General features: G+C 44.6%; 1 protein-coding gene across 2 annotated transcripts; it reads left to right on the top strand.

The window, feature by feature from the left end:
- Nucleotides 1-14842: 14842 nt before the first annotated feature.
- On the top strand, nucleotides 14843-19933 carry RPS26 (ribosomal protein S26). 2 transcript variants are annotated; one of them, XM_063444747.1, is made up of 4 exons: nucleotides 14843-14861; nucleotides 15481-15658; nucleotides 17390-17520; nucleotides 19852-19933. In XM_063444747.1, exons 1-4 carry the CDS (start codon nucleotides 14859-14861, stop codon nucleotides 19885-19887), a joined length of 348 nt encoding a protein of 115 aa, XP_063300817.1. In that variant the 5' UTR covers nucleotides 14843-14858; the 3' UTR covers nucleotides 19888-19933. The 2 variants fall into 2 exon arrangements, with proteins under 2 accessions (XP_063300817.1, XP_063300816.1); XM_063444746.1 differs by lacking the exon at nucleotides 14843-14861 and adding an exon at nucleotides 14893-14955.
- The last annotated feature ends 4992 nt before the right edge of the window (nucleotides 19934-24925 follow it).

The raw sequence follows: 24925 nt of genomic DNA, 5'->3' as shown, positions 1-24925 counted from the left end.
CACACAAACACAGACCTAGTGACAGACACACACACACACACACACACACACAGACCTATTGACAGACACAAACTCAGACCTAGTGGCAGACAGACTGACACACACACACAGACTGACACACACAAACACAGACACGCACAGACCTACTGACAGACATAAACACACACATACTGACATACACATGGGCAAACTGTAAAGCCCCTTCCAGTTTCCTACCTTCCCTGGGGTTCAGTGTGCTGCCTCGGGTGGTTGGAAGTTGGGGACTGGCTCTCTTTGCTCAGTCCCCCTCCTCGCTGCCTCCTGGCTCAGCCTCCCTCCCGCGCGCCTCATCATCTCTGAGGGAGGAAGTGACTCGTGGACGTCACTTCCTCCCAGGCTGCCGTAAAGCAGGAGGCCCGATCGTGCTGTTAAAGGGCCACAGCATCCGACCGGGCCCCTGCTGAAAAGTGCTCACCGGGTGGCCCTAAGTGTATTGGCCACCCGGTAAGCCCCCTTAGAGTATGGGCCCCGGTGCAGCTGCAATACAAGCACCGCGGCCCATGGGTGGGGAGGGGATTTTTCTTATGCAGGCAATGGGCGACGGGGCCACGGGGCAGCTGCTTTGGACCCCCCAGGGCAGCTGCCCCGTTTGCCCCGCGTTAAAGACGGCCCTGTGCCCAGGTTCCGATTATTATTTTTATTATAGACGGCTCTGGTCACTCAGACGGCCACTAAAGGTGCTTCCAGGGTCAATGATGCACAATGTGCAGCACTGACATTCAGCGTCTCAATGCATTGATTTAATGCATTTCTATGAGGAGATGCTGATTGATAGTCTACAGACGAAACGCGTCGAGCAGAGAGAAGCTTGGAGTATCCCCAAGGATTAAAGCCAAAAAGCCAATACTTGTCAGACCTACAGGACAACATTAAGCTCCTTTCACATTTTGTTTGAAGATTGGTTAATACATTGAGTGACTGACATCCTGAGGTACCAAGGCTGATACCAACTGTATGGGGACTTAGCCCTTTGGTGGCTGACTAGCACAAATGGATATATTTCTCTTTGTGCCTCTTATTTTGTGAGTGTATCCATTGTTTTTATTTATTTTTTATTTTTGTCATTAAATACTTCACTATGTATATTTTCTCTTTTGTTTCTATTACAACGATCTGAATGGTAATTTGCACATTTGTGATAGTGGCACCCACACTGGTATATGTTTGTAACTATACTATTTTTGATCTAAATGATGTTGCTACCTTGGAATGAAATGCCACTTTTGTTCTTAAAGAGGCATATTTTTTTTCAGAGAAAAGGCATTATTTACATTACTTCCTAAAAACACCTCCAGTGGTAGTCACTCAGACGGCCACTAGATGTGCTTCCTGGGTCAATGATGCAATGCATTTCTTTCTTTTTTTTTTTTTTTTTTTTTTAAGTTCTTTATTTTTAGTTGTGCATGACATAACAACGAGCTTACGTAGCCACGACAGCTGACGTAGGCGGCAACAGTCAAAACAATATATACATGGCGTTCAAACATACTGCACAATTTTACATTTTGGTGAGAGAAAAAACATAGACAGTGGGCAAGTATGAACTTCTGTAATTGAGTCTTCCTGGCCAACCTGCCCCTTTATTTATTTATGCAGTTAGTGTTCCTTATCGGCAGGCCAAGGGCGACTCCCATAGCATACACAGGTAGCATTAACATAACTACATCTAAAACATGAGCTATAAAGGTGGTCAAAGACAACCCACTCTCGTATCTGAGGCTGTTGTAGTGATCTCCCGAGAACTGGTTGGTAATGCCAGCAGCCGTTTGTCAACTCGGGTTCCGAGGTTTTGCAGAAATAATCAGAACGCTACATGAAGTGAGATATATCATGCATCTTTAGTGCATATGGGCATAAGAGCATCAGTAGCGCATGCCCTCCCCTAGCAAGGAGGCCCCTGTGGTAAGTGGGGCCCTCCATAGGGCCTAGCCCGCGGGCACAACTGTAGTGACTACACCTCTCGGGTAGATCCCTCCCAATGATACCGGAGAAACTGACGGAAGCCAAGCACAGAGAGATGGACACAGGTTTCTTCAGGAAGGAAGAGATTCTTTATTGGATCACCGATCGGGACTCAGAGGGACTAGCGTCACCAAAATACAGCAAAGTCTGAGTACTGAATACATAGAGTACATTCCTTATATAGCACTGTAGCTCCTCCCACAATTAACTACACCCACACATACCCTTAACCTATTTAATAAATAGAGTCTAAACTCATCCATCCGGTCTAACCACGTGGCTCATCTGATACAAAGGAGAGGGACGCGTAATTCCAGTTCTTACATTCCTGCACCTGGTCAGTACAGTGATAACAGTATCTTAGCTACGTATAATTAACTAACTGATACTACAAACACATATACATACATATGCCTTGTGGCAATCTTAGCCTGCTAAACTTGTATTTTACTGGAATTACATCACATTCCCCCCTTTGATGCCTCTGATATTTCACAATTACTTGAGGCATCACTTAACCTTGGTTTGCATATACCTCAGGTTACCATGAACCAGACCAGACTTATCTTATGATGTGAATCTTTTAACACTCATCTTCCTGCATTGGTTCTCCTTGATCTAGAGCCTTATACTTATATATCGCCATTATCTGTGCAGCAGCCTTCCTCTCTGCTATACTTCCTATCAGGCTTTGCACAGACCTAACTACTAAGGGTATAAGACACGGTAGGAGTAGACACAACAGTAAAATCAGTAGGACTCCACCTACCACTGCCTTAAGCCCTCCAAACCACTCATACCAGCTACCAAACCAACTACTTGGATTGTACCCTTTCCATACCTGAGTAGGCACATGCACTAGTTTAACCATATGGCTAGTAAGCTCAGCTATTGCTTGCCCTTCGTCATCTATTTGAAGACAGCAATTGCTCAGGTTAAACTTCCCACATACACCTCCCTCTACTGCCAAAAGGTAATCCAAGGCTAATCTATTTTGGTACACTGCTGTCCTCATCCTGGTATTATGCTTCGCTAGAAGATTGAGTGCTTGTGAGGTCTCATTAGTAATAATCTCAACCACCGCCTGTAATCTTATAATACGGTTGAGCATATAAATTGGGGTTCTATAACCAAAGGTACCATCTTCTGCCCACGTGGCTGGCCCATAATAATCTATGATACGCTGGGGAGGCCATTCATTATCTTCCCAGGTGCCTATCTCTAAGGGTCCCCTTTTCTTCCTATGATTCACATCATACACTTTAACACCTAAAGTCTCACCTGTTTCAATCGGTAACAAGAAGAAGGATGGTTTGAGCATACCCAACACACATGCCCCTTCCCAGTCCTGTGGCAACTCCGAATAGGCTTTCTTACCACAGATCCAGTACAAATTTGCTGGGGCTCTCCAGGTAGATGTGATGGATAAATCAAACCACACATCCTTTAAACTGGCATATCTAGCAAACGGGTTAGATGGTTCTGAGACATTTGAAGCCGACCACCAAGTTGTATTTTTAGTATCATCATCATAAGCTTTTTGCCCTAGACAAGTTAATTCTCCTACAGAAGTATTATACATTATTCCTTTCCTTGCTATGCAAACATAACCTATGATGGAGGTCTTTAATCTCCACTCAGATTTACCTCTAACACTCAAATGATAATCGGCTTGTGTAGATATTAGTTGGTCAACTGCCTCAGAACCGGACATTACCTCCTTTGCTTCCCAAGGCCATTGGTCTCCCATGTTAGTACCTCCACACACATAGCAGTTGGTAACATTAAGACTACCGGCAATACTTTCAGCTAGGTCAATGAACAGGTTTTTAGCGTTATGGGGGATCTTATTATCTATACTCATCTCTTCATAAAAGGAATGGTATACTTGATGAGTCTGGGAGGATACCGTATCAGTCTCTATTCCTATAAACAATAATGTCCCAGGATCTAAACCCGTCCCGTATATCTGAAACCCAAATAAATTTCCATACTTATCTAGGAACTTGTCGGGGTTATTAATAAGTATATGGACTGGGTTGCATTCCATAGACTTACAATAAGGGCTAGTCGGCAACTTAGTCACTATCATGTCTTTATCTACTGTCTGTCCCCAAGTCGCCCACCCCACACAAGACCAATATGGACAAAAGTTATAGTCTTTATTTGGGCATCTAGGACTCACATATTTATTTTTACTACTGGGACAAATATATTTATCATTAGACCCATACGTCCTCTCCCATCTAAGATCCCCACATACATTCCACGGTTTTCTACCACTTGATATCGCCTTACATGCATCAAATAGCAGAACACCCGAAGAATGTACGGATTCTAACACCGTCTTATTAATTAGGGTCCCCTGAGGATCTCCATTCCTGAGAGTCAACCAAATTGTACGAGGTTGATACTCTGGACTGAAGCACTTAGGTTCTCCTACTCCTAAATGGCACACACTATAGTCTATATTTAGGTATCTACATCTTGATACCTCTCCTTTACATTCGTATTGTGAATGCCAAATTAGGGTTTGGGAAATATGGTTACCTGTTCTCGTAGTCTTAATGCATACCTCACAGCTAGGAGTGTCGGTACCTCTACCTTCCTGAATATAAAAACACATATAAATAAACACAATCAAAAGCACATCTTTCGCCGTCATCCTCAGTCTTCGTCCGTGCGATGGAACCTCAGCTTCCAGGATGTGAGGGCTGCAGGGAATGGAGTTCTGCTCGTCTTCACAGGTGTCCCTTCGAGACTTTCCTGGCTTATACACTATGTGTTGGTAAGCGGACAGGCTTTATTATGGCCTTCTCACTCACACCTGTAACAATAAAATTTGTAATCCACAATAATTCCTCGCTACTCCGACTGAGTAGTGCGTTTCAACCGGATCTTGCAGGGATTCTCTGGATCTGCTGTAATTTGCCAAGAATCGACTGCTGCTGGTTTAACCCTGGAGTGATGTATCCACGGAGTTACTTCGGCTACTTTTATCGCTGTAGGGGTAGACAAAAGAACAACATAAGGACCTCTCCACTTGGGCCCTAACGGTACATTATTCCACTCTTTAATCCACACTTGGTCTCCTGGATGATAACTATGAACAGGGGGATAAATATTCACAGGTAATCTATCTTGTACCCATTTCTGTACCTCCTCCATAGTCTTACCCAACTCTACAACCTGCTGCCGGGTAATTCCTTCTCCCAACTGACTCAAGTCCCCCCTTAAGTTACCAAGTACGGGAGGTGGTCGCCCATACATGATTTCAAAAGGAGAGAGGCCCATCCTTCTGGTAGGGGTACTGCGGATTCGCAATAAAGCTATGGGTAAGAGAACGTTCCACTTAAGTTGGGTTTCCTGACACATTTTAGCCAACTGGTTCTTTATAGTTCTATTCATTCTCTCTACCTTACCAGAACTCTGGGGTCTATATGCAGTATGAAGCCTCCACTTTATACCAAGCATATGAGTCAGTTGTTGTAGGCACTGATGAACAAAAGCTGGACCATTGTCCGATCCTAGAGAACAGGGTAGTCCATATCGGGGTATTATTTCTCGTAGCAGGAATCTTACAACTTCTCCTGCTTTCTCTGTACGAGTAGGACATGCTTCTACCCAGCCTGAATAGGTGCACACAATTACCAACAGGTAACGATGTCCACCCGATTTAGGCATTACTGTAAAGTCTATTTGTAGATCGGACATGGGGAGTCCCCCCATAAACTGGACTCCTGGTGGCTTTACTGGTCCTTGTCTTGCATTATTCTTAGCACACGTTACACATCTGCGTACAATGGCCTGAGTCAAGTTGGACAATCTTGGTATGTAGAAATGTTTCCTGAGAGATTCTTCAGTACTGTCTCTCCCAGAATGTGTCCCGTTGTGATAATTTTGGACAATTTCTACCGCTAGTGATGCTGGTATGACTATTCTTCCATCTTCTAGCTGATACCACTTGTTCTCCAAATACTTTCCCGGTTCAGTCTTTAACCACTCCTCTTCTTGAGCTGTATAAACTGGAGTCCATTGGGACAGTGGAGTTGGTATAAGAGCAGCTATATGCCCCACATACTCCTGTCTTCCTGATTCAGCAGCACGCTTAGCTGCACTATCTGCCATCCGATTTCCCTTGGTTACATCACCATCTCCTCTCAGATGCGCTCGACAATGTATGATACCGACTTCTTTCGGCTCCCACACTGCTTCCAATAGTTGTAGGATTTCAGCTGCGTACTTGATTTCTTTGCCTTCTGAATTCAGTAGTCCTCTTTCTTTATACAAAGCTCCGTGGGCATGAGTGGTTAAAAACGCATACTTAGAGTCCGTATAGATATTTACTCTTAAACCTTCAGCCAATTGTAACGCTCGTGTTAGTGCTATTAATTCTGCCTTTTGTGCTGATGTTCCTTTCGCCAGTGGCCGAGCTTCTATCACCTTGTCTATTGTTGTCACTGCATATCCTGCATAGCGGATCCCTTCTTTCACATAACTACTGCCGTCGGTGTAATATTGAACATCGGGGTTCTGGATGGGAAAATCACGAAGATCTGGTCTACTTGAAAATACTTCATCCATTACTTCCAAACAATCATGTTGACTTTCAGTAGGTTGCGGCAAAAGGGTAGCTGGATTTAAGGTGTTTACAGTCTCTAAATGCACTCTTGGGTTTTCACACAACATTGCTTGATACTTGGTCATACGGCTGTTACTAAACCAATGATTTCCTTTGTAATCCAACAACGTCTGTACTGCATGTGGGACTCGTACATAAAGTTCTTGACCCAGAGTGAGTTTATCGGCTTCAGCTACTAGCAGGGCGGCTGCAGCTACGGCTCTTAGACAAGGTGGAAGTCCGCTGGCCACTGCATCCAGTTGCTTAGACATGTAGGCAACAGGTCTTTGCCATGATCCCAAGTATTGTGTCAATACTCCCACAGCCATTCTTCTTTGCTCGTGTACATATAAGTAGAATGGTCGTGTGTGATCAGGTAGACCTAATGCTGGGGCACTCATCAAAGCCTTCTTCACATCTTCAAATGCCGTTTGCTGTTCTTGGGTCCATAAGAAGGGGTCGTGCTCTGTACCTTTGATGGCTGCGTACAGAGGTTTTGCCAGTATCGCATAGCTGGGAATCCATATCCTACAGAAGCCTGCTGCCCCCAAGAATTCTCGCACTTGTCTTCTATTCTTGGGTATTGGTATTTGGCAGACAGCTTCTTTTCTCTCTGGCCCCATAATCCTTTGACCTTCAGAGATATGGAATCCCAGATACTTGACAGTTGGCAAACACAACTGAGCCTTCTTCCTGGACACCTTGTATCCTGCCTTCCAGAGAATATGTAGTAGATCGTGCGTTGCTTGCTGACATTTTTCTTTTGTAACTGCTGCTATCAACAAGTCATCTACATATTGTAACAATACACATTCTCCTGGGATAGACTCGAAATCCAGTAGATCTTGACTTAGAGCTGAACCAAATAGGGTAGGTGAATTTTTAAACCCTTGGGGCAGTCTTGTCCAAGTCATTTGGCGTTTTGAGCCCGTTACAGCGTTCTCCCATTGGAAAGCGAAAATACATTGGCTTTCTGCGGCAATTCGGAGGCAAAAGAAGGCATCTTTGAGATCTAAGACTGTGAAGTAAGTAGCCCCGCCCGGAATTAAAGCAAGCAGGTTATATGGATTGGGTACAACTGGATGTATGCTAACAACCGCATCATTGACTGCTCTTAAGTCCTGTACAGGTCGATACTCATCTGTACCGGGCTTTTGAACAGGCAGCAATGGGGTGTTCCAGGGGGAAGTACAAAATTTTAGGATACCATACCGTATGAACTTATCCAGATAGGATTGGATGTTCTTCTTAGCCTTCTGCGGAATGTGATATTGTCTTAGGCTCACTGGATAAACCCCATGTTTCAGTTCAATTTTTATTGGTGGAATATTGCGGGCCAGTCCTGGTGGGTTGTTCTCTGCCCAAACTCCTGGTATGTTAAACAATGTCTCATCACTCCTAGGGTTTTGGCTAGTCAACACTGTATAAAGTCGCCACTCTTCTTCCTTTGGTACGGATAAAGTCATAATACCTGAAGGTCCATTAAACTTTAAGGATGTTGTTCCATTTGGTAGGAACGTAATCTGCGCTTGTAATTTTGATAGCATATCACGTCCCAGCAATTGGACTGGACATTCAGGCATATAAAGGAATTGGTGTTTTACTACGTGGCCTCCCAATGTACAGAGTCGACTTTTAAGAACCGGTTTTTCAGCACTTCTTCCAGTTGCTCCTATCACAGTAATAGTCCTTCCAGATGGAGGAGCAACTAGATTAGTCACCACTGAATGTTCAGCACCAGTGTCGATCATGAACGCACTCCTTTTCCCCCCTATTGATACATCGACCATAGGCTCCGCTCGACCAAGGGGGATGGAGCCCGGTCGGTATCAATAGTCCTCCATGACAGTGTCAGCCAATCCTACAAAGTCCCTACCTTCTCTATCGCGGGACCTTTGCGCTGCTGGAATATACCTGTCTTCCCTAACACTTCCTCTGTTCCCATTACTCCCTCTATAACCATTACTCCCTCCGGGGCCTCCTCTACCTCTCGCTCTACCTCTAAAGTTTCCGTAGCCTGCCCTGGGTTGGTCTCTCTCGTACTGCTCTCTTTGCGGACATTCGTTCCTCCAATGCCCTTCTTCCTTGCAATACGCGCATTGATCCCTACTCAAAGGCTCCCTACTCCATCTATTATTGCCTCTATCTGGGCCCCGTTTATCTACGCCTGCGATCGCTACCGCTAGCATATCAGCCTTTTTACGCATCTTGCGCTCTTCCTCTTTCTTACTTTCTGTATCCCTGTTCATATAGACCTTATTTGCTACCTCCATTAGTTGGGTGATGGACATACCTGCAAACCCTTCTAACTTTTGTAGCTTGCGCTTAATATCTCCGTATGCTTGGCTGACAAAGGCGGAGTTAACCATTCGGGAATTGTCTGCGTCTTCCGGATTAAAGGGGGTATACAAGCGGTATGCCTCCAATAATCGGTCATAACAGACACTGGGCGCTTCATCGCTTTTCTGGATCACCTCAACTGTCTTCGACATGTTAATGGCTTTCTTTCCTCCGGCTTTCATGCCAGCAATTATAGCGTCTCTATAGGCTCTGAGTTGAACCATATCAGCACCATTTACGTTCCAATCGGGATCGGTGTTGGGATAGTGTGTCGCGGCCCATGCTGCTGGATTGGCTTGGTTCAAAGCACGGGCTCTATCCTCTAATGCTTTAATGGCTGCTTGATTTATTCTTGTCCTTTTCCTCATTGTTAAATAAAGTCATTAGTAACTGCTGGCAATCAGCCCATGTCGGATTATGCGTCTGTACTATTGAGGTGAACAGATCAGTCATAGCTTGTGGTTTCTCAGTATACGAGGAATTATGGGTCTTCCAGTTTAAAAGATCGGTTGTGGTAAATGGGACATATACGAAGACTGGGTCAGCGTGTGCCATTTGACCTGCGGCATCGATATAAGCTGACCCGGGATTCAGACGAAGAGGCATCTGATAGTGCTTTAATTGTTGGGCACCAGTCAACTGTCGGGTTTGGATGGGGCTACGTAGAGAGGCGTCAGTCATGGGTTCCGGTCGGGGAGAGATAGGGTATGGGGATGTGGGAGGTCGGTTTTGGGAAAAGGTCGTAAATAAAACACTTCGAGCCGAGCTAGATGAAGCTTGACCGGAAGTCTGAAGTGGCGCCAAATCAGGATATTCGTTTCTAATGGGGGTGGATTCTGGTTCCGGAAGGGGAGATTTAGTACGAGGGGGGGTGGATCCTGTACTGGAGGAGGAAGCGGAAGTGGATGAGGGTAATGAGGGGAGGGGTGCAGGACTTCCTGCGTTTGCGTCACTTCTTCTTAACGGAAAGTAAGGGGGCGGCAAAGGGATCTCGGACTCAGGGGGCGTGTCCAAAATGGGCCTAACACCAGTCCTAATGGACGAGCAAGTCCTAGCTACCATGAGGCGACACTGCTCCTCGTGGCATGTCTGGAGCCATTTTGGCGAGTCATTTACGGCCTGTCTCCAACAGTCAATATAAGGAAACTGGCCGTAAAGTTCAGGCCTACCCGATACAGCCACGTGTAAGTGCTGTACCAGAGTTGGATCCAAACTGCCACGTGGCGGCCATGCCGCAACCAAAGTAGGCCACTCCCTAGTACACAAAGTGACCAAACGTACAGGAGACATCTTTACCCCAAAATCACAAACTTTGAATCCCTTTTTAAAATTCTTAACCATACATCCTAAGGGATCCGGAATCGTTGACTGCGACGCACCCATACTTAACAATGGAACGTCGTCGACAACGAATACTATACACGCGTACTATTCAACAGTCACACCCGTTTCCTCTGGCAACAGCACCACGTGGTACGGTTACCAAGTGAAACGTACACAATAACAATAAACACTCAGGGAATTCCCGTACACACACAGCTGTTACACCAGTCACTATATAATCAATATTATGCCCTTTGGCGTAACTATACAGTCACCCACGCTATAATTCTCTATATACGAATTACCCGTCTATAACACACCCCAGTAACATCGTCTTTTACAAATAGCGGTTACAGTACGGTTAGCATAGGTCAAAGCACAAGTTAAGGTCACAATACAATTATTAGTGGTTATGGTGTTAAACATGCAATGGACGACAATGATTAGTACTTATTATATAATGTCAGTAAATATACAGGGTTATGGTACCGTGCACTATAATACAGCAACACACTATTAACACTCTCGCTAGACGGCTGAGCTCGCGCTATCTAACAAGATATACACTTTACTAAAACAATCGTTAACACATTTACAATTCCCAACTAAACTATTGGCCAGTACCTTGAATGGACTACCTAAAACTATATACACCCGTTTTGGTTAGCCACACTGCCCAATCACCACATATATAGCGAGCTAGAGAACCGAATTTACACAGGCGCCTCTTAGTCGCACTATCAAAAGTCTAGTGGGTTCCAAATTTACACGCCTTCCCACTTAGCCCAGATAGGATGAGAACTAGCGAACCGAATTTACACAGGCGCCGCTTAGTCTCCCGGTCCCTCCGACCTAGCGAACGTAATATACACCCTAGAACGCTAGTCTAGACAAGACACCGGTGTCCGGCTAGGGCTATTTACACCAGGACCCCGCCTGACTAACCAAATCAAACGGTCTGACTAAAGAGCGTTCGATCGAGCGGTGCGCCTTCGCTCCTTCCCTCCGACAGAGGGGGCAGATACACAGATTCAAAACCCCTTTGGGCCTACCGCACAATCGGTATACCCCTAGTGGGTCCTGCCGTCTAAAACAGCAGTTGTCTTACCTCCTCGTTCCTGAACCTGAGTTCACACTCATCGACGGGGACACCCCAGCACTTCTCACGTAGAGGCCGATGATCTCCTGGACAACAGACCAGTGGCGCCGAGACGAAGGGAGGTCCACGCAGAAGTTCAGGGGTGCAGCCGTAGAGAACGTGGGCAAAGATAGACCGTCTCACGCCTCTGCCTCTCAGCTACCGTTGAACGATGAGCTTCCCGGCCAATGCACCAAATGATACCGGAGAAACTGACGGAAGCCAAGCACAGAGAGATGGACACAGGTTTCTTCAGGAAGGAAGAGATTCTTTATTGGATCACCGATCGGGACTCAGAGGGACTAGCGTCACCAAAATACAGCAAAGTCTGAGTACTGAATACATAGAGTACATTCCTTATATAGCACTGTAGCTCCTCCCACAATTAACTACACCCACACATACCCTTAACCTATTTAATAAATAGAGTCTAAACTCATCCATCCGGTCTAACCACGTGGCTCATCTGATACAAAGGAGAGGGACGCGTAATTCCAGTTCTTACATTCCTGCACCTGGTCAGTACAGTGATAACAGTATCTTAGCTACGTATAATTAACTAACTGATACTACAAACACATATACATACATATGCCTTGTGGCAATCTTAGCCTGCTAAACTTGTATTTTACTGGAATTACATCACACCAACAGCCTCTGGCAAATATATGCGAACCATATTAAAAAACAAGAAAGAGAGGTCAAAGAGAAAAGGGTAGGGTGGGGCCGGGGGGGAGTCATCAGGGACCCTCATTCGTCCGTCTGAATAAGTATCAGTTCTCGGTACCGCTGCTAGTCCTAGCACAAGGGGCTATTTTCCCAGGGCGCCCAAATTTTTTGGAATTGTGTCTGGATTCCTCTAACCCGTGCGTCAGGTCGTCCATCACGTATACCTCTCTTATTCTATTAATTACCCCCGCTATGGCCGGCGTGGTCTGTTTAAGCCAATCAGCTGCCACTGCTCTCCTGGCTGCCAGTGTAAATTTATGAATGAGTTTTTGTTCACGTCTAGTCCACCGTTCTACTGAGCAGGTAAAGCCACGGGTCCAGGGGAGGGGGTCTGGAAAAGACCTGGGCCATCATATCTCTAACCTGTTGCCAAAAGCGTACCATCAGGGGGCATTCCCACCACATGTGGATATATGTCCCTTTCATCCCACACCCTCTCCAGCAGAAATCTGTAGGGGCAATGCATTTCTATAAAGAGATGCTGATTGGCGCAGCGTGGTGTTTTGCAGCGCATGGGTGACTGGCTGAGATTAAAGGTTTAATGATCTCCGCCAAGGGAGCGTGACCTGACCCTTGCAGCGCTGGAATATAGGTGCGAAAATTAACTTTTTATTGGAAGCAAGAAAGGGCCAGGGACCTAAACAGAGCTATAGTGTCAGGAATACATGTTTGCATTTTTTACACTATATTGTTTCTTTAAGACCACACGGTATGAGTAAAATTGGACATATGTGTCTCTTGGGCAGAAAAGGCCTACTTTAGACATCCTTGGGTAAGGGACGTGCATAACAAGCAGGGTTATTTTACTAAAGTGAGAATTCAACAGGGAATTTAACATTTAAGGCTGTAGTAGCCAAATTGAAAGCATAGCTGACTTGTTTCCATTTAAGCTATTTAGTAAGACCACACCTTGAATATGCTATGCAATTTGGGGCACCTGTTCTGAAGAACGGTATTGTGGTACTAGAAATGGGGCAGAGGCAACTACAAAATTAATAAAAGGAATGGAAAATCTTAGTTGTAAAGAAAGGTTAACAGATTTACTCTGTTTAGTTTTGAAAAAAGACGTCTCAGAGGGGTTATGATAAAATTATACAAATATATTCAAGGCAACTAAAAACCTTTGTCTGGAAATCTGTTCATACACAGGACTACAGTCAGATCCATAAATATTGGGACATCGACACAATTCTAATCTTTTTGGCTCTATACACCAACACAATGGGTTTGTCCCATTACTTTTAGTCCCTTGAAAAGTGGGAGGCACATATACAAACTGTTGTAATTCCTACACCGTTCACCTGATTTGGATGTAAATAACCTCAAATTATAGCTGAAATTCTGCAGTTAAAGCACATCTTGTTTCATTTATAATCCATTGTGGTGGTGTATAGAGCCAAAAAGATTAGAATTGTGTCGATGTCCCCATATTTATGGACCTGACTGTATATGTAGTACAAGAGGACACCCATTTAGACAGGAATAAATTAGATTCAGTTTAAGGCAAATGAAAGGATTATTTGCAGAAGGGGAAATAAGGATGTGGAATTATCTACATAAAGAGGTGGTTTTATCAGAGTCTATACAGATGTTTAAACAGCAACTGTTATTGAAGATCTTCCCAGTCAATATCAATATTTTGGTCATTGTCATAAGTATTCCTATGTTCATTTTCACCCATCATATACCATTTCATTAAAGGGGCACTATTGGTAACCAGACCACTTAAGCTCATTGAAGTGGTGTGGGTGCATATTCCCAGGTTCCTTAACACTGCAAAGTTATTTTTTGCAGTTTTTAATAAACTGCAATAATTACCTTTGTGGGTACTAGTGGCTGTCTACTAGACAGCCATTAGAGGGACTTCTGGGTTGTTAGGTGACTTATGGTCACCTAACTGATGCTGGGCGTCTTCACGCTATGAATAAGGACATCGAGTGTCACCCGAAACCCCATAGAAAAGCACTGTATAATGCTATCCTATGGGGAAGTAGATATGCGCGCATGGCCATAGTCGCGCATGTGCATTAGGTCTCCTCTGCCAGCTGATGTCGGCGTGGAGGTGGAGCCTGAACCAGCGCCAATGGACATCGCGCTGGAATCTGGTGACAGAAGGTTTTATTTAACCCATTCTGCACCACAGGGAGCTTGACATAGGAAGCTACAGGGCCAGGAAAACAAAGCACTATAGTTTCCATTTAATACTAGAGTTTAATTTAGGTTTGCCATATAAACAACCCCATCCCCCCAATGCCTTTAACATGACTGCCTAGCCATCCCAACCCACCCACCATGTCTCACTGGGGATTGTGTCATAAATAATAAAAAAAAAAAAATTATGTATAGAAAAGAATTGACTTATTCTAGGAGACTACTGCACAAATAATAACTGTATCCCCAGCAAATCTCACTTTACGTCATTAGTGTCTGTACGGCACAGTGAGCTCAGTGCGCCTGCGCCACTAACTCAATCACCATCAGTACACCGTGATCCTTCCACCAATGACAGAAAATAGTCCCAGGTGCACGCGTACCAGCGCTTCTCTCTGCACACACTGGGGGTGTTGCTAGGCTTCGACAGGAAGACGGTCTAACAGCCGCCTGCATCACGACTGCCCTGGGGTTGCGTCACTTCCGTGGCGGAAGGATCGCCTTTATAGGGCAGCGCGGCGCTTTACGGTTCTCTTTTCAGCCCTCGAGTCCAAGATGGTGAGAGCGAGCGAGCGTGTGATGGCGGCCGGGAAGCGGTCAATTAATGCTGTTATCGTGTGATGGCAGCACGGCAGCTCTCTCCGGCCGCCGGGTGGGCTCTCAGAGCGGGGAATGGCTGTCAGTGAGCGGGGGCTGTGGTCCGGAGAGCCTCGCTCCGGGGGGAGCCGCGTGTTACAGGCCGGGCCGCCCCCTGGGTTAGAGGAGGCTCCATGGCGCCAGGGATCATCTCATTATAGGACAGAGCTTATTGCACGGCTCCATGTTTATTATCACTAATCCCTATGGGCTCTCTGTGCCTTATGAGATGGGAGGCCTATGGGCCGGGCCTCCCCGCTCTCCCTCCTTGTGCAATGTGTTAATCCCATCCCAGGAGCTCATAGGCAGCCCTGATAATGTTAGAATATTAAAATTATTGGCACCGTTTTGTGTAACGTATCAATTGGTCTCCAAAATCTGTATTGCTTTTGATAGAATGTTACTTTTCATGTTTGTTCCTGTCTTGTTTAGCAGAACTGCCTAATATTGATCAGAATACTATGTGTTTGATTTTATTGCTGTTGGTGACTGTGCCCTGTGTTTATTTTAAAGTAACTCGTTTTGACTTCTCCCAAAACAGACCAAGAAGCGAAGGAATAACGGACGCGCCAAGAAGGGCCGCGGGCATGTTCAGCCCATCCGCTGCACCAACTGCGCCCGCTGTGTCCCAAAGGACAAAGCCATCAAGAAATTTGTCATAAGGAACATAGTGGAGGCTGCCGCAGTCAGGGATATCTCTGAAGCTAGTGTCTTTGACTGTGAGTTCACATGGCTCGTATATTTGATTTAGAGTTTTGAAGCTCTGGCACTTTCAGTGTCTTGGCATATTTTGCAATGACTTTGCAAGGGTAACATGAAGGCATGATGTGCAGCAATCCTTGGGAGATTCTAACAAGAGAGATACTTACCTGAAAGACCCCCTCATAGATGCCATCTTTCTTATGGGTAACCCCTCCCTATGTGCTTCATCTGTCAGGTTCCAGTCACAGATGTATTCTTGTGCATGAGCACTAAACAGGTCTGTTATTCATGAAATTGCTGGAACAGCTATGCCGGCTAAGCCTGCAAGTGAGGGTTCTGGCTTTCTTCAGCTTGAAAAACCGAAACCAAATCTTAAAATTGCCACACTGTGTGATGCTTCTCTTAGAAGTAAATGCAGTGCTCTGTGAAAAAAGTTACTAGTGTTTGGAACCATGCATAGCATGATGCTGAACATGAAGACCTTTTGATTTTTCAAATATCTTCATGAGGAAGAGCCCTTAGTGTCTGTCAGTCAGACTGGAGTCGTGTTCCTGGCTAATTGTAAACATTGTTGTCTCTTGGAAACTAATGTTTTACGTTTAAAAACAAAAAACGGGTGTATGCAACAAAAATGATACAATAAGTAGTTCCTGCAGTGTCCCCTTTTAGCCATGGGAATTGGTGAAATGTCCTTGGAGACATCTCTACAGAAGGTTTTAATGGTTCAGTGGTAGCTTTGAAAGCAGATATTCCACCAATATTGGAATATACGGTAACTTTAGGGTTTTTGGCTCTGGCAAGTAATTGTTGTCAAATAGTTTTTAGCATTTTCTGGTAGCCTTTTTTTCTGCTCATGTGGAAGACACTTTCTGCTGCAGAAGGTATTATTTATTTGGCAACACAAAAATTGGAGTACCGTATATACTCGGGTATAAGCTGTGTTTTTCAGCATTTTTTTGTGCTGTTAAACCCCAACTTTGCTTATACTCGAGTCACTGTCTATTATACAGACAGACTGGGGGCTGCAGAGCGTTTACTTACCTCTCCTGTCAGCTCCCTTCTCCTCCGTGCCGGTCCGGTCAGCACCTCTGTCAGTTCCCAGTTGAAGTCTCGCGAGAGCCGCGGGGTCATAGCGCGAGTCTTACACTGTGAGCTGACAGAGGTGCTGAACGGACCGGCGCGGAGGAGAAGGGAGCTGCAGGAGAGGTAAGTGCTTCCTGCCAGCCCCCCTCCTACACAGTGCCCATCCACTGGACCACCAGGGAGTGAGAGCCCCCTCCCTGACATGTATCAAGCAGGGAGGGGGGACGAAAAAAAATTAAATAAAAATAATAATTAAATAAATAAAAAAATAATAATAATTAAATATAATTAAAAATATTTCCCACCCCCCCCACCAAGGTTCTGCAACACGCACGCTGCACTCATACGCACGCTGCACTGCATATAAATATTCAATTAATATAATTTTTATAGGATCTAATTTTATTTAGAAATTTACCAGTAGCTGCTGCATTTCCCACCCTAGTCTTATACTCGAGTCAATAAGTTTTCCCAGTTTTTTGGGGGTAAAATTAGGGGCCTCCGCTTATATTTGGGTCGGCTTATACTCGAGTATATACGGTAGTACAAAGTTTTGGCTTAAACGTTGATTTGGAATATGGAAGAAACATCTTAAATTACTTCCTGTAGTATTTATATATATTTTTTTCTTAGCAAAGTGCTTACATAAGTTCTTTATTTTACAGCCTATGCATTGCCCAAATTGTATGTAAAACTGCATTATTGTGTCAGCTGCGCGATCCACAGCAAAGTTGTCAGGAACCGATCTCGTGAAGCACGTAAGGATCGTACACCACCACCTAGATTTCGGCCAGCGGTAAGTATTACTTAATGTAAATTTTATAAATAGACTTGGATTTAGGAGCATTTCTACAAACATTCTTTCTTCGTGAAATGCAATGACCGTGCAACATTAGTTAGCTCCTGCTAGAAAACTGAATATATATTAAATAGTTTCTGCTGTACTTGTGAAGTATGCTTTTCCTTTTTGTTTATACTGCATGTTTATAGGGTAGGCAGATTTAGAAAGATTTTTTTTTTTTTGTGTGTGAAAACAGCCAGGATACAATTAAGCTTAAAGGGACACTCCAGGCACCCAGACCACTTCGGCTCATTGGAGTGGTCTGGGTGCCAACTCCCACTACCCTTAACCCTGCAAGTGTAATTATTGCAGGTTTTTTTAAACTGCAATAATTACCTTGCAGGGTTAAGTCCTCCCCTAGTGGCTGTCTATTAGACAGCCACTAGAGGGACTTCCTGCTTCATAGCACAGGTTTTCTGTGCTAGAGCGTCGCTGGACGTCCTCACGCTGTGTGAGGACCTCCAGCGTCGCTCTATTCCCCATAGGGAAGCATTGAAATTCATTTTCAATGCTTTCCTATGGGGTGCGCTAATGCGCATGTGCGGCATTGCGCGCATGCGCATTAGGTCTCCTCGGCCGGCGGGCGAGATCAGTCTCGCCCACCGGCTGACGTAAGTAGAAGGAGGAGCGGTGGGGGAGGAGGAAGCAGCGACGTGGGACCTGTCGCTTCCCCTGGTAAGTCACTGAAGGGGTTTTCACCTCTTCAGCAACTGGGGATTGGGGGGTGGGAGGGAGAGGGACCCTCCAGTGCCAGGAAAACTGATCGTTTTCCTGGCACTGGAGTTTCCCTTTAATACCAACCGGGTTTGTCTATATTGTCTAATGGTAGTTTAGAATAGTGTATTGTTTTTTGTTTTTTAATTCTTTATTTTTGAGTGCAGAGCAAATTACAGGCATAAAGACTGACTTATATAACACATGGGATCAGCATAAACAGTTAGTACGGATAGTCAAGAGATGCTGCACTATTTATTTTTTAAACAAGTTTGAGACATGAGGGAGTAGAATAGTGTATTGTTAAGATGGTGTTTAGTTATCCTCCACCCCTTTTGTAGACATAATTGCAGTAATATTTTCATTAATGCAGTTGTAAGTTGGGGACTCACATGTCACACTTGCTGGATGTGCAAACTTACAGATTCTCATATTTGTGTGCATTTGAAGGTGTCTCTGATATTAACACCTTTACTGTAGCAAAGAATAAAGTGGGGTTTTTTTGTTTGTTTGTTTTGTTTTTTAGGACTTTTCCTTATGAAAGATTTGCATATAAATTCTCAAACAAGAATGTCCTTTAATCTGCATGCTTTCTTAAAGGGGAGCAATTGCTTTCCAGGATGTTATGTTTACTTGTCCTCTGTATCTAACAAATATGTATTTGTCAGGTAGGAATACTAAAGGGACTTTATTGTCACCTTGACAATTTCATCTCATTGAAGTAGTCTGGGTGCAGTGGACATGACCTTTTAACGTTTTACTGATAAACATGTTCAGACTGCTCAATTCTCTGCCATTTAGGAGTGAATTCACTTCTTGTTTATCCGGCCTAAATTGCATTTATATACAGTGCTTGGAGCAGATCTGTTAACAGATGCCAAAATAACCTTTTCATCAACTAAAGAAAGGTCCCCCCTCAATTTTCTGTGTACCTGGACTTGAAGACTGTCCATTAAGTCTTCCCAAGGAAGAGCCTCTTGTAGCGGTCTACCGCTACTTAGGGTATTCTGACTGACGAATGTAAACACAAACCGCAGTCTTTGTCAGACTGCAGGGCAGGTTTTTTTTTTTTTTTTTTTTTTTTTTTTACATCAAAACCAACTTTTATTAAGATTTAGTGATTTTGGTACTTAGTGTTTCTTTTATTGTGGTTTACAAAACAAATCTGATTTCAGTCTCCTCTGATTAAGGGTGAATTATTCTGCTGTAATGTAGCTGACTAGTCCTGATAGGCACAAAATGAAAGTGCAGCTAGTGTTTATGGAAAGCTGTGCAAGTCACATGCAGGGAGGTGTGACTAGGGTTCATAAACAAATGGATTTAACTCCTAAATGGCAGAGGGTTGAGCATTGAGGCTTCAGGGGCATGTTCTATACACCAAAACTGCTTCATTAAGCTAAAGTTGTCCAGGTGACTAGTGTCCCTTTAAGATACGCACATAGTAATAAGTCATAATAGGTTATTTAAGTTTAGTTGCTCTGTTTTGTTTGGTAATAGTCTGTGGTTACCATTTGAAACTATAACAAATGCTTTATATTAGAACAAATCTAACTTTTTTTTTTTTTCCTTTAGGGTGCCCCTCCAAGAGCTCCTCCAAAGCCAATGTAAGAAGACTGCCTAACATGAATCTTCTCAAATAAACTGTTAAAAACAATACAGGTTTCGTCTTTTGTTCTGGCTACTAAATGTTGTGAAATACATTGTTTGTAGAGTGTTTCTGGTAATGTGCTGATGGCTAAACAATGGCTGTAGAGGTGAAGCACGTTTTGGAGTATCACAGGAAGACTGGCCTGCAGAAATTTAGCGATCACCAGTAGAAAGTACAAGAATGTTAAGGCACTCCAAGGTTCAGAAATTGCAATTTATTGAAGCCCAATGTTAAACGTTTCAACCTTACACGGTCTTCATCAAGCTTGAGAGACTGTGTAGGTCGAAACATTGTGACATTGGGCTTCAATAAACTGCCATTTCTAAACCTTGGAGTTCCTAAACATTTTTGTACTTTCTACATACTGTACTGTTATTGGGATCTGGTGCTGAGTCCCGGTTTGGTTGCACCCTGGCTCAGAGTGATGGGATAGAGGGCAGATCCATAATGTTTCTTGAAAAGGAATGAACTTCAGAACAAATCGATCCATCGAGGATTTGTTGGTAGTCTTGTTAAATGAATAAGGCTCCACAGTTAAGTCCTGGACAGATTGATTTGTTTGGGTGTAGATTAAAATGAATTTGATATGCTGAGACACAATGTTTAACCCCTTAAGACCGGAGGGCGTACTATTACGCCCTATTTTAAGCGACTCTAAACGCCGCCGGGCATAATAGTAAGCCCTCCAATTTTTATTTTATAACTTACTCTGTCGCCAGCGATCCAACGTCGACGATCGCGGTTGGGGGGACTCCCAGGGAGCCCCCCGCGGCAGATTCGTCCTCCTGGAGCCTCCCAGCCCTGTGAGAGTGAGGTCCTTGCGAGGACCTCACAATCACATGGTCGGGTTAGCTGGCTGAGGCATTGCCAGCAGAGGGGGGCTGCCTGTAATGACAGGTAGTACCCCTGCTGGCTGGATATAAAATAAAAGTTAATCAGTGTAAATAATATACTTGGATCATATATTCTCCCTCTCCCGAATTTGCTCTTAGAGGAACATTATAGTATTGGGAAGACAAAGCTGTATTCTGAACACTAGTGTCTCTCCCACCACCACTGACCATGTAACAGGTTAAACAAAAATTCTGGTTGCCACATTGATTTAAATGGTGCTTGCTCCTTGCATGTTAAAGGATCACAATGGGTCAGGAACACAAACCTATATTCTTGACCCTATAGTTTTAAAACAACTATCAAGCCCTCTTTGGGCCCCTCATTCCTCCATAAAAATAGCAAAATATTACTCTATTCAAGCCTGAAGCTGCTGGCTCTGCCACTGTCTGCCTCAGAAAAACAATCAGTCTCCTGACATCATCAGAAGTGGTAGCCTGATCCAATCAGTGCTTCCCCACAGGATTGGCTGAGACTGACAAGGAGGCAGCAGGGAACCAGCAGGGAAATGAGTACATCATCTATATAGATTTTGCTGCCAGCTTGCACCACCTTGGGGAGGTTCTTGTAGTCCACCCACAGCACATTATCATCGCATTTGTCTTGGAAGGCATCATCCAGTGTAACCTTGAGGGTTCCCCCTTTCTTCAGCTCCACCTCTGCTGTGCCACTACCCTTAATAAGACCGGTTCGGATTTCTGGTCCCTTGGTGTCAAGGGCAACTGCAACAGGCCTGTAGAGTATGGGGTTGGAAGCAAAGCTCTCTGTGGCTTCACGCACATTTTTGATGGTGCCAGCGTGGTATCATGTGTTCCGTGTGAAAAGTTGAGACGGGCAACGTTCATTCCAGATTTTATCATCTCCTTTAGTATTTCCACAGGGCAAGATGCTGGACCTATAGTGCAAATGATGTCAGTGTTGCGTGCCACAATAGGCTCTGAGTCTATGTCCAGACGACACATGTGCTCCAGGAAGGTGTCTGCCATGGCTGCATGAAGTTGCTGTGTCTGGATGAAGGCGCTTCCCTGGAGACTTGGAGATTGTGACCTGGATGCTGGGTGCGCTCTGTGCTCTCTCCGCTGCCCGACTGACCACCACATGCTTTTTTAATATTTTCAGGATTTAAAAAAAAAACAGCAAAGTAATTCCTTTACCAGCATTATTCCAGGTGAAAAAATGCCATTAAAAAAAACAAAAAAAAATACCTTGACCAATTGCTGTGCTTACCAATAGAATGCTTCTCAGATCAGCTCTCACATCTACTTTGAGTACTGTAGAGCACCCGTCTGGCTGGTAAGGTACCACACAGTAGTTTTATAAATAAGGAAGAGGGAGCTTTCTATTAACCCATGATGCTCACTGTGCTCTTGAGGTCTCGTCTTTTATTGAAGAAGGCTACCCCATGGAGCAAGTATTACAAAGCAATGCTTGGAGGCATGCACACAGTATTTATGTTCTTTGATCTTTGCTAGGCAGACCACTTTTGCTTGTAAGATCACATGGAATTAGACATGTAGTCATATACAGTATATTGTTGGAGTCAAATGTATCAATTTAAAGGAGTCACAGTAAACTATCTGTTCCAAAGCTATGCAATTAAAAGTTTCAGCTCCAAATATATTGCTGTACAAGTTCTGTTTGGAGGTAGGCAAATCTCTGGGAGTTTTTTTTAACCCCTTAAGGACCAAACTTCTGGAGTAAAAGGGAATCATGACATGTCACACATGTCATGTGTCCTTAAGGGGTTAAAGGACCACTCTAGGCACCCAGACCACTTCAGCTTAATGAAGTGGTCTGGGTGCCAGGTCCAGCTAGCTTTTACCCTTTTTTTTATAAACATAGCAGTTTCAGAGAAACTGCTATGTTTATACTGAGGGTTAAGCCAGCCTCCAGAGCCTCTAGTGGCTGTCTCATTGACAGCCGCTAGAGGCGCTTGCATGCTTCTCACTGTGAAAATCACAGTGAGAGCACGCAAGCGTCCATAGGAAAGCATTATGAATGCTTTCCTATGCGACTGGCTGAATGCGAGCGCGGCTCCTGCCGCGCATGCGCATTCAGCCGATGATGTCGCGAGGAAGAAGAGATTAGGAGGAGGAAAGCTCCCCACCCGGCGCTGGAGAAAGAGGTAAGTTTAACCCCCAGAGCCCGGCATTTTCCTACTTCCTCCTCTAGCTCAGAGCCCAGCCCTCTTGTTTTAAACCCTCCCCTCTCAGTACCTACCTCTGTCAACTGCACCTACCCAGATTTGGCGCCATTTCTAGTTCCTGGTCAGGCTCCTCCTAGCCCGGCCCGGAATATTTTACTCACCGACCTCCCCCTCAGTAAAGCGTCCCCATCCCCTTGTCTTACTACCTCTCGACCGGAACCCCTAACTGACGTTCCTAAACGAAGCCCCATACTAACCCGACAATTGACCGGTACCCTACAACCCCGACATTATCAAATGCCACTTCGACTGACACCTGGCCCGACACACATTAACGGTGACGGCCAGATACAATATGCTGATCCAGTATTCGTTTATGTTCCCTTCACAACTACTGATCTATTTAATTGGAAGACCCATAACTCCTCATACACCGAAAAGCCTCAAGCCATGACGGATTTGTTTACCCCATAGTCCAGACACATAATCCCACTTGGGCTGATTGCCAGCAACTGCTTATGACATTGTTTAATAACGAGGAAAGGACAAGGATAAACCAAACGGCAATTAAAGCGCTGGAAGAAGTGGCCCGTACACAAAATCAGGCCAATCCGGCAGCATGGGCCGCAGCACATTATCCAAACACTGATCCGGAATGGAATATCAATGGCGCAGATATGGCCCATTTCAAAGCATACAGGGACGCTATTATTGCTGGCATGAAAGCTGGAGGAAAGAAGGCGATTAACATGTCTAAGACGGCTGAGGTATTGCAGAAATGTGATGAATCGCCCAGTGTCTTTTATGACCGATTATTGGAGGCATACTGCTTGTATACCCCCTTTAATCCGGAGGCCCCTGAGAATTCCCGGATGGTTAACTCTGCCTTTCTCAGCCAAGCCTACGGAGATATAAAGCGCAAGCTACAAAAGTTAGAAGGGTTTGTAGGGATGTCCATAACCCAACTAATGGAGGTAGCGAATAAAGTGTATATGAACAGGGAAACGGAGACGAAGAAAGAGGAAGAGCGCAAGATGCGTAAAAAGGCAGATATGCTAGCGGTAGCGATCGCAGGCGTAGATAGAAGGGAAAAGGAAGTATATAGGGGAACAGATAGAGGCGATAGTAAGTGGAATGGGGAACCCCTGAGTAGGAATCAGTGCGCATACTGTAAGGAAGAAGGGCATTGGAGAAGTGAGTGTCCACAAAGGGAACAGTATGAGAGAGACAGACCTAGGGCAGGATATGGTAATTATAGAGGCAGAGCGAGAGGTAGAGGAGGTCCTGGAGGGAATAATGGTAGCAATAGAGGAAGTGTTAGAGAAGACAGGTATTATCCAGCAGCGCAGAGATCCCGCGATAGAGAAGATAGGGACTTTGTAGGATTGGCTGACACGGTCATGGAGGACTATTGATACCGACCGGGCTCCATCCCCCTTGGCCGAGCGGAGCCTATGGTCGATGTATCAATAGAGGGAAAAAGGAGTGCGTTCATGATCGATACTGGTGCTGAACATTCGGTGGTGACTGACCTAGTTGCTCCTCCATCCGGAAGAACTATCACCGTAATAGGAGCAACTGGAAGGAGTGCTGCTAAACTGGTTCTTAAAAGTCGACTCTGTACATTGGGAGGCCACATAGTAAAACATCAATTCCTTTATATGCCTGAATGTCCAGTCCAACTGTTAGGACGTGATTTGTTGTCAAAACTACAAGCGCAGATAACGTTTCTACCAAATGGAACAACCTCTTTAAAGTTCAATGGACCTTCAGGTATAATGACAATATCTGTACCAAAGGAAGAAGAGTGGCGACTTTATACAGCGTTGACTAGCCAAAACCCTAAGAGTGATGAATCCTTGTTTAATATACCAGGAGTGTGGGCAGAGAACAACCCACCAGGACTTGCTCGCAATATCCCACCAATTCGAATCAAACTGAAACTTGGGGTCTATCCAGTG

This window comes from Pelobates fuscus, chromosome 1 (genome assembly GCF_036172605.1).
Source record: "Pelobates fuscus isolate aPelFus1 chromosome 1, aPelFus1.pri, whole genome shotgun sequence".
NCBI lineage: Eukaryota > Metazoa > Chordata > Amphibia > Anura > Pelobatidae > Pelobates > Pelobates fuscus.
Note: the sequence above shows the minus strand (reverse complement) of the source record. Positions and strands in the feature narration are given on the sequence as shown.

Excerpts from the sequence above, each read along its gene's own strand:
- RPS26 (XM_063444746.1), top strand. The coding sequence starts at position 14,908 with ATGCTGTTATCGTGTGATGGCAGCACGGCAGCTCTCTCCGGCCGCCGG. Across the intron at positions 14,956-15,480 it reads CAGCTCTCTCCGGCCGCCGG|ACCAAGAAGCGAAGGAATAA; the intron begins GTGGGCTCTCAG and ends CTCCCAAAACAG. Across the intron at positions 17,521-19,851 it reads CACCTAGATTTCGGCCAGCG|GGTGCCCCTCCAAGAGCTCC; the intron begins GTAAGTATTACT and ends TTTTTCCTTTAG.